The 9,692-nt window shown below is 43.2% G+C and overlaps 1 protein-coding gene across 1 annotated transcript in view; it reads right to left on the bottom strand.

The window, feature by feature from the left end:
- NELL1 (neural EGFL like 1) overlaps positions 1–7,418 on the bottom strand; it is a 288,958-nt gene extending 281,540 nt beyond the window's left edge. Inside the window, exons 1-2 of the mRNA XM_035892643.1 lie at positions 7,406–7,418; positions 6,155–6,283 (exon numbers count right to left, since the gene is read on the bottom strand). Of these exons, the coding sequence (XP_035748536.1) occupies positions 6,155–6,283; positions 7,406–7,418 (142 nt within the window). The remainder of the gene's footprint in view (positions 1–6,154; positions 6,284–7,405) is intronic.
- Positions 7,419–9,692: the final 2,274 nt, after the last annotated feature.

Here is a 9,692-nt window from a genome sequence, read left to right as displayed (position 1 = left end):
CCGGGGCCTGCCCCGCACCGGACAGGGCCAGTTCCAGCTGCCCCACGCAGGGCACAGCAGGCCCCTCGTGCTGGCTGGTGACCCCCCAGGGAAAGCCTATTTTAAAAGGAAAAAAAAAGCCTCATCCTGCTGGAGGGAAGCAGCAAGCGAATGGCTGCACATGTGCCCGGCTGCGAGCCCAGGCAGGCAATGGGCAATATTGGTGTGGAAAAAAAAAAAAAAAGAAAAAGAAAAAAAGTTCCTTTCCTTTCCAACAGCACATGGGTCATCATCTGCTTTGCCGAATACACCCGAGCAGGACACCAGCTGCCCGGGAAGGCGTGCCCAAGGCTCTGCACCGCTGCTGCCCCGAAACCCCCCAGCAGCCCAGCAAGATGGGATATTCAGCTACCACCAGGCATGGAAAAGGTACTAGAGCTACTCTCTTTTACGACAGCTGAAGGTGGCAGAAAGATTTCAACCACCCATGTTGTACCTTCCTCATTTTTCTGCTACCATAAGATTTCTACTCTGTAGAAACCATACTGCTTATACTTAATATTTGCTATAAACACAGCAGGAGAGATCACACAGAAAGCAACAACTCTCATTGCGTTATCTCATGTAAAGAGGGTCCAATGCCCTGAACTCCAAAATTAAAGTGTATCTCTCCTACTCGCTGCAGACCTCCCTGCAGTTCACCCCAGGAAGAGTAATTGCAAGTTTCAGCCATTATCTGCTTTCTCTCATTCAGTCCCTGGCTCTTTCCTGAGCTCTGCAGCTCGCACACCTTGCACGTTACGCTGGCATAACTGAGCTTTAACCACTTGAAGCAGATTAAAACCTCGGCCACAGCACACAGGTCACAGACTCGGGTACGTTCACACTCGGATGGACAAAGGTGCTGAGCTACTGCCCCACACATGTAGCCAGGGCATAACAAGCGTATCCCAAACACCGTCCTAGCAGAAGCAAAGCTAACATTCCTGATACAAAGGGTAAGTGCCCACTCCTGACAATGAGATCAAGTTATGCAGTTTTCCTTATCCACCCATCTCAAAGCATAGCAAAGCTGGCCAGCAATCAAACCCCTTTGACTTTGGCACTGCAAAAAGCTGACTTTTAGGACTTGGACTCCTAGAGCGGGATCTGGAAACACCTCTACTCTCTAAACGAGCAATTAGCAAGTCAAGAAGGAAGCTGTCTGGAAAAAAAAGTCAGGATCCATAACACATTGAAAAGAAACACCAACAGTGAGGGCTCTACTGCATCTGGAAGTTCACGTGAGTCTGCTGGGAGGCACCTCTACCCACTGGGGAATGCGGCATTGCTCTCTCTTTTGGCCTGAAGCAGGACAGTCATCCTGTTTCAAGAACTCAGGATTCCCTCTTTCCTCACAAAATCATTGCCTTTCTCTGTCCTTCAAGATACTTGTTATTCTTTCACCTTTCCTGTTGGAGCCACGACTGTAGAGAAAAGAACTCGGCAGTCACCGGTACAAAGTGGGAAGAAGGAGCATGACTGAACTCTGGGCTGCAGGAGCCGCAGGCCAGGTCTTGCTCTTACAAACCCAGTGGTCATTTAATAGATGTAATGAAACAGTCAAGGAAGAAAGGACTACACATAGCTAGACTTTTAACAGTACTTGGTGGTTTATTTCACCGAGCGCTATACATAGCATGCATAGTAAAAAGACCATTCCTAATTTAACAACTAAGTTGAAAAATACTGCTAGATTGCTAGGAAAAGAAACAGCAAAGCCTTAATAAACTTCTTGGGGGACCTGCTTTATAAATAAAGGCTTTAAGCCTCTGTTAGTTCAAAAGAGATGTTGAGAGAAGAATTAAAAAGAAACGGGCATAGCTGACAGGTTGTAAAAGGAATAAAATTTTACTTCTCCAAAAAGGACTGAGCACAGAACAAAAGTCAGACTGGTTAAGGTAACTGCATAATGTAACAGCTAGGCTAAACATTGGGCTCGGTCTACCTAGAAACAGGATGACCAGTTAAGCACCTCCTCTTGCCTTATTTATAATGAGAGCCTTTCTCTGCCACTCAACTCAAGATCCTGCTGAGGTTTCCACCTACAGGGTCAAAAGAAGCCCTGCTTCCTTGCTATCTGAAACACAGACTAGGACCAAGCCCCAATAAGTGACCCATGGCTCAGTGGTTCTTAATGTACTAAAATGTATAGTATCATCTTGTTCTAGGAATTTCAGTATAATTTTGTCATGTTTGTAAGATGCTATTTACAGATGTCTTTCACTCACAATGTTTGTAAGATGTTACTGTAATGCATTAACTGGATGATTAATATTTTCAGTACATTTCTTTGAGGTAGATTTCCCGCCCACCCCCAGAACTGCTTCCTTGAATTCCTTGGACCCCTGGTTGGAGGTGAGGAAATATGGGGTCAGACACCAGGATCTTGGGTGCCCCGTTCCCCAAGAGCACTCTAGTCAAGAACCTCCACTCACCCTCCTTCGTCTCTTTGTGCTAGAACAACCCATTTGGACACAAAGACCTTTCTTCCCCCCTCTTGTTCATATAAATAACTATAAGATAAATAATTAAGGCACCTTAACATTAGGGGTCTTAAGAGTCAGAGTGTTTGCAGAATTGCGTTTACAAGTTAGATATCTACATTTCATCCCATTCACAGTGTCAGCACTTACACTGCTTTTTGGATTCCCTCATCCCCATTTTACAGAGAATGGAACTGAAACACACAAATAATGGAACTGATCAATCAAAAATCCAGCTGAAATACTCTAATAATCGAAGTCCATGCCCAACAGGACCACTCAGATGACTACACTTAATTATAGGTTTCTATGCTTTTCTGAATTAGAAACAGATTTGCTTGCCCAAAGGCAACCCACATCTCTCAATTGTCACTTTGGTTCTACCATGCTGTCACACAAAATGGAGCTGAATTTGTTTCTTTGCCTGTAAAGCTGCTTCACACAGAAATCCGAGTTTCAGCTGTTACTACCAATAGTATTATAAAATCAGAACACTCCACTGGCTTCGTTGAGGCTGTCTTGGACTGAAATCGCTAACGCTCCAGGGAAAAGAATCCTTCAACATTTTCTCTAGGATAAATCAAATCATGACATCACTCCACAGAAACTTTGTAACAAACAGTATGGCACTTACTGGAGCAGAGCTAACATCACTGATCATACATTTAAAAAAAAATAGTATTTTCTCTTTCTTTTGTGCATATCTTCCCAACACACACACTCCTTCATTTCTTCTTTTTGCCTCTAAATGCAACTGAAAGAATGCCCAAAACTTACAAAGCTTTCCGTTTCAAAGGGCTTAATTCACAGAAAAAGAACCTTACCTAGGAAAATAACCCATGTTTTCACTACAGCAGTATACATAACTGTCTGGGTTGGGGAAAAATTACCATTTCTCTACCTCAAAGATGCAGACATCCAGGGACACGCAAAGGAACACTCAGTTTGAACAGCTCTACTAAAGCCATTTTAGGAAATACATCTTACAAGACAGAAAATGATCCACAGGGAACCTTCGTGCAAGCTCAGAGCCCTGTTACATTGCTGTAAGGACACCGCCAAAGGCAGCAGGCAAAAACATCCCTATGAAAACTGCACGCCAAAGAACACATTCACAAACTCGTCTCATTTGCTAAACTAGGAAATCCTCAGTAGCAAAAGCCTACGAGTTAAAAGGTCTTCTAACGTGGCTCCATGCTCAGCAATCAGCCTGGCAGGTGAAGCGGGTCCTCCCCTGCCCGCAGCCCCAGAGGCAACGCTGGAGCAGCATGGCACAGCAAGGCACAGCACGCCTTAGCTACTCACGTACGGCAAGAACTAATCAAAGCAAAGCTCTGCTGAAAGGACCACATCTTGGAGACTGAAATAGCTGGTCCAAGGGGATACAATAATTTTGAACCTAAGTGCTAACTTCCAGTCTTTCCTCTGGGAGCGTCACATTGGCTGGGAGGTGTTTTTTTGTGAATCCCTGTGGGAAAAAGCATTACTTCTAACTTAGACATAGCAGTTGCCCGTACAATGCCCTAACTTCTATATCGGTTTTACCACATGGCAAGATAAAAAACAAAATTAAGTATCTCCTGGTTCCAGCCAAAGGACCTCGCAGACAGCCAAACCGTAGTTGTAAAGTTAAGTCACCTCTATTAGTAAAAGGAAATTCATTCAGCTGCGAACATACTGCTGACATTTAACAAATAACAGATGCGAACAAGAAGGGCAGCAGCCAACGGGACAGCCTCGGACTTCCATCCTGTCTGACAGCAGCAGCAAAAGACCCCTTGCAGACCTCTCTCGGGATGCAGTGATAGACCAAAGGTCTTCAGCCTCCTCCCAGCCCAAGGGCTGATGAGCTTATCTGAAGAGAATAATAGTCCTGAGCTATCTTCGAAGAAGTTTTATACTAGAGGCTATCTCCAAGCACAGGGCTATTCCTGTGTGCATTAGCAAGAAAAAATAATGTTCTGGGAATTAACAAAAGCTTTATTTACCTAACTACAGGCTTCAAAGGGTTTATTCACCTCATACAGTGAATTTCTGTTCATTGCTTCCCATGAACACATATCTTGCAATTTATCTGCTCAAGTGAATTTTACGAGCTGTACCTTTTTTACACTAGTCTTCGCTAAGTTTGTAAATTACACATGGAGTCCTCCAAGGCAAAAAGAGGTGAATATCCATACCATCTTCACCATTAGCCTTTCAAAGCTACTTTCAGTATCAATGGCTTCAATTGGTGTCCTGAAAAAGACATCTCAGTCTCCTTCCCTGCAGCTCTGACCACCAGCCTGTGAAAACTCACTGTGACAGTTCGTCAGCACGGTTGTGATTAGTTGCATGGAATAGCACTTGAAAATACTAAAATATTTTAAGTCAGTTAGGCTACTGCAATCCTTAGAGGAATGACCGTACTTTAATATTGTTTGTCTGTAATACACAAGCCTGGAGTCAGGGTATCAGAAGAAAAACAATTGATACCTTTACATGAATAAATTAATGCTCTTGTTCTGGACATTAATCTGGGAATCGGTGAAAATTATGCTACTTATTGTACCATAAAAGATTGAAATACGAGTAACAAATTCTGAGGAGGTCTCCAGAAGCCTCTCTGCTCTGGCTCCGAACCCGGCCTTGGCCAGGTGAACAATGAACTAAGATTATAGACCCGCTTCTTTTATTACTTATGAGAAAGTCAGTCAGCACTGCAGATGAAGAACTAAAGCTAAATGAGATCATAATCCTTTGCCTCTTAAAAACAACTACAGAGGACAAATACCAAAAAGTGAGACACTAACATGCACACTTCAACACAGAGTAAAGCACAGTAAAAACAAACATAGGAAGTCTCCACAATAAAAATGTTCCCAACTGTGCTTTAATGTGCATGTTAATCTCAACTGATATAAATGTCTTTCTCGCCTAATAAGCATATTGTAGCAACTCAGTGCTTCCACCCCACAGGACACTGGCTCCTAATCTGGACCTGACTTAAGTCCATGGTAAAACTTGCTAATTCATCCAGAATTTGACTCACTAAAAATACAAAAAAAAAAAACCAAAAACAACAACAGTGTTTTAAAATACTTCACAAGCATATCTTAGAATATTGAATGAGAAAAAAAAACACCATTCAAAGTGACTTATTCTGTACCTGATACTCAGCTTGGACAGTTAAACGCAATACTGTTCAATTTTCTCACTTGAACAGTTTCCACAAAGTTGATGCAAGACTCACTCCATGTTACTAATCAGTGTCAACACATTAAATGCTTTCTCATAGTTTATATCTTCAGCTCTGTGTGTGTCCACATGTGCACAGGAACAGAGGGAAAGTACACAAGAATACAACCAAGTCCACACCTTGGAACCGCCTGGACATACTTAGTTAGAAATAAAAACTGGCGAGTGTTGAAAAACCCACCCAAAAATACTCCCCTAAAGATCGCTAACCTCAACTACCTGACAGCACACTAAAAAAAAAAAAAAAAAAAGTGTCATACATATTTCAGGAAAGTAACGAGGACTATTCCCAAAATATAAAACTAAAAGAAAGTGACAGTTCAGGTAGACCAGGGAATCAGTTTGGCGTCAAAGCTCTTACGAGCTCACGCAGACAGCAGTGAGGGAAGAGAAGTTGAGGATGTTTCTCTTACCTTGAAATAAAAATGCTTTGCTGGCATTGTGTAGCCCCGACACTTGCGTTACCCCAAGGGTTGTATTCACAAGATCCAGTTCTGTGATGATATCAATTTGTAAGTCAGGATCCATTCCAAATCCTACAGCTGTTGGAGGCAGAGAGAGAGAGAGAGTTAGATCAATTTTTATTTCAAATCAGGTAACGAAAAGTATGGGTAAGAATATCTAGCGCAGACATTCCTAGTACCATCACACTCACACATACACTGTACACAGTAATTACTTATAAGACAGTAACTCTGCTGCAGGAAGGATATGCTTTTCCAGTTCTTTCAATTAAACTATTTCCTTCCCACAGATTTTACTACACACAGGTTAAAACATTCTGAAACCGATACATTAATCCAGTATCTTCACAAGGCTAAAGAATAGTAAATAAATAAAAGCATAACCACCTATGCAAAAAGATGAAAGAGATTTGCAGCATTCATCTATTGGCCATGCTATTTCCACGGAGACGTGAGGACTGAAAATTCCTCTCATATTTCATGCCTAGCTGCAATCAGGCTCCACAGCTCATAGTCTAAATGGAATCTGTTTTCCCAACTGGAAAAAATGACCCTGGAGGAGATACAGTAGCAGGGCAAAGGAAGCCATCCTGTAATCCAAGGGCCCTGGGTGACTCACAAAACTGTTTGATACCACTTCAGAAGCACACCTCCGTATTTCAGCACAGCCGGTGCCTGTCAAGCCTGCCAAAGCCTACCTACAAATAGGAGACATTCATTCACCCGATCCGGCAGTAGTACCTTCTGGTCTGGAGGAGCATCTACTGGAGAAGCACAAATCAAAACCTACAATTTGCAAATGGCTCATGCCCAAGAAAAGACCAGGCGCCCCTTGAACTAGTAGGGACCTGATGGGATGGACAGAAAAGACAAACACTCAAGCAGTTTGAAGTTGCTACGCTCAAATGTTCAGAGCAACTTGATGGTTATGGCACAGCAAGTTCTTAAATGTATCTCCTTTTTCTAGGGATGGGAAGAGGCCGGCCTGACCACGTTGTCTCTCTCAACATAGTAATAAGCGTGGCATGAGATCTGTGCCTCAGACACAGGTCAACTATCTCGTGTGGAATCCAAGCGCCTTCCTAATGAAAATTTTCACTAGCATCATTAGTGATGGGAACAGGCTCCAAGAATGAAATCCTGACACAGCTGAAGTCAATGGTGAAAGTCCCACTGACTTCCGTGAAGCAAGGACGTTACCTGTAACGCACATCCCGACTAATTTCCACTGAGTGGACTTCACATTCACATCTAAATTGAATCATTTGTTATTCCAGGACTGTGCTTCTGGATCAGTTAAGCAGCAAATATTCTAGTTTGATTCTTTGAAAGGCTCTAAGAACTCACTGAGGTGTACAGAACGAACAAGAAGTTACATATTCTACTCATAAATCATCTGTACCACAGCACTTTGTCCTTTACTCAAGGATTAAAACTTGTTGGAATAATGTGTTGTACTAATGCAGAGGATACTACTGCACAAGGGGCAGAGTAGTAAAAAATATGGAAAAGACAGCTTTAGGAAGTTTCTAGCAACCTTACTCTAAAAGGAAAATTAAAACCTAGAGGCATCTGACAGAACTGAAGCTCCAAGAATGTGGACATATCCAAGCGTGTACACACACCATGCTTTTACAGGGATGTGGGAAAAATAGGGGGACTTAACATTTCTTCTACGGTTTTCATTCAGAAGAAAAGCAGCACACTAAATTGTGTCAACCTACCTATCAGGAAAGAGAGCGTCTGCTGTCCCTGCCAAGGATGGAGTGTGCTGTTCCTCATTTAAAAGGGCTTCGATCTATTCAGATCAACAAAAAACTACTAATACGAAGGGAGGACAAGTAGGGGCTGAAACTTGCTCAATGGAAAGGACAAACTACATCCAGTAAGACAAATCTTGGCCCCACTGAAGTCAGCGAAAGCTCTGCCACAGACATCAACAGGGTGAGGACAGAAACCACATCTAGCAAGTATAGGCACTCCCATAAATCACAGTAGCTCCACTGCTCTATTAAAGCTGTTTATTCCAGCCTGAATACCCGAGGCTCAACAAGTATAGATAACTGTAGCTCCACAGGCTTCGATTTATGCCAGTGAAGGATCATGTGTGACAACTTCAGTGTGCCCCCATCCAGCTTTTAAAATGCTTTCAAAAACAGAGGCTATTTCTAATGTCGCTGCAACTACTTAGCAAGAGCCTACGCTGCTTTAAATACCCAGTCATTTTCCTGTGCTGGCTCTTCAAACTGCAGCAGGCACTCAAAAGCCTAGTTAATAATTAATAAACAACAAATCAGCAGCTTCAGTATGATAACCAAGTCTCCTTTTCCCCTGTGGTCTCCCACAGTCTATCAGAAAGATACCACAGGCATATCAACCGCACTCGCATCTAGAGTTTTGCGCTGCCTCTCTTCAGTGGAACAAGCAGCTGGAAATACCCTTTCTTTCTAAAGTAAAAATTAACCATCAACCCATCTGCTCTCACTGGAGAACTGCGCAGAGCTCGGGCCCGATCCTGACTGATGTTGCTTTCAAGTCCTCTTTAGAGTAATTGGGCCATTCCCCTTAAATCAGTGCTTTACACAAGCAAAACTCCAACTGATTCAGTCAGGTGGGCGGGAATAGAAATCATCTCAGAACTTGGTAGATTTGGCCCAATGTGAACTGAAGGCACTATAGCAGCTTAGAGGATTAAGCCATATAATTATGAATGATGTCACTAGGAAATCCCTAAAAGAAATTAATTCTGCCTTACAGCTCCGACAGCTTGTATTCTCTGCTTGTGCCGTTATCACCTACACCCAAGCACCAGCAATCATGCCACGCTCCATCTAGCTAATGTGCAGCCATGCAATGGATGCAGCGCATTGGTAATTTCCTCGACATATGTAACGTGCTGTTCGGGGATGGAAAAACTTTAAGTAAAAGCACACTCAAGATAACCAAGTCATTCCCACAGACCCATGTGCAATCATTCAAACAGCAAGGAGAGGGCTGTAGGAGAGGCATCTTCCTTTTCCCCCTCACAGCTTCAGCGGCAATTGTTGCACACAAAGAACTTTCCGAGTGGCTTCGCAATTCCAAGTAGTGGAGTTTCGGGTCCTACTGACCATTTCAAACGTCTGCGCACGCTACTGGTGGTAACACCACTATGAAAGGGACAGGCCGTATTTTCTTCTAACTCTTTTTATGTCAGCCCTCTCAAGATCTGTAGATTTTGGCAAGGAAATCATTACGCTAAGAACAATTATAATTTTAAAGCACGGATTCCTTTGCACTTCAGATAACCTCGCTGGGTAATTTCCTTGAGAACAGCGACAAGCACCACCAAGAAACACCCCCTTCGTGAGCTCCAGCCGAGGAAGAGAGAGGCAAGGGGAAGAACAAAGCCTCCACAAGGAACAAGAAACGGCACTTCGGGCGCGCAACGCCGCAGGAATAACCGCGTACGGAACAAGGCGGCGGGCACGGCACCGGCAGCAACGCC

Source organism: Egretta garzetta, unplaced genomic scaffold (assembly GCF_000687185.1).
Source record: "Egretta garzetta isolate BGI_Z169 unplaced genomic scaffold, ASM68718v1 scaffold454, whole genome shotgun sequence".
Classification (NCBI taxonomy): domain Eukaryota; kingdom Metazoa; phylum Chordata; class Aves; order Pelecaniformes; family Ardeidae; genus Egretta; species Egretta garzetta.
The sequence above is the reverse complement of the archived record's forward strand: the minus strand, read 5'-3'. Positions and strand labels throughout refer to the sequence as shown.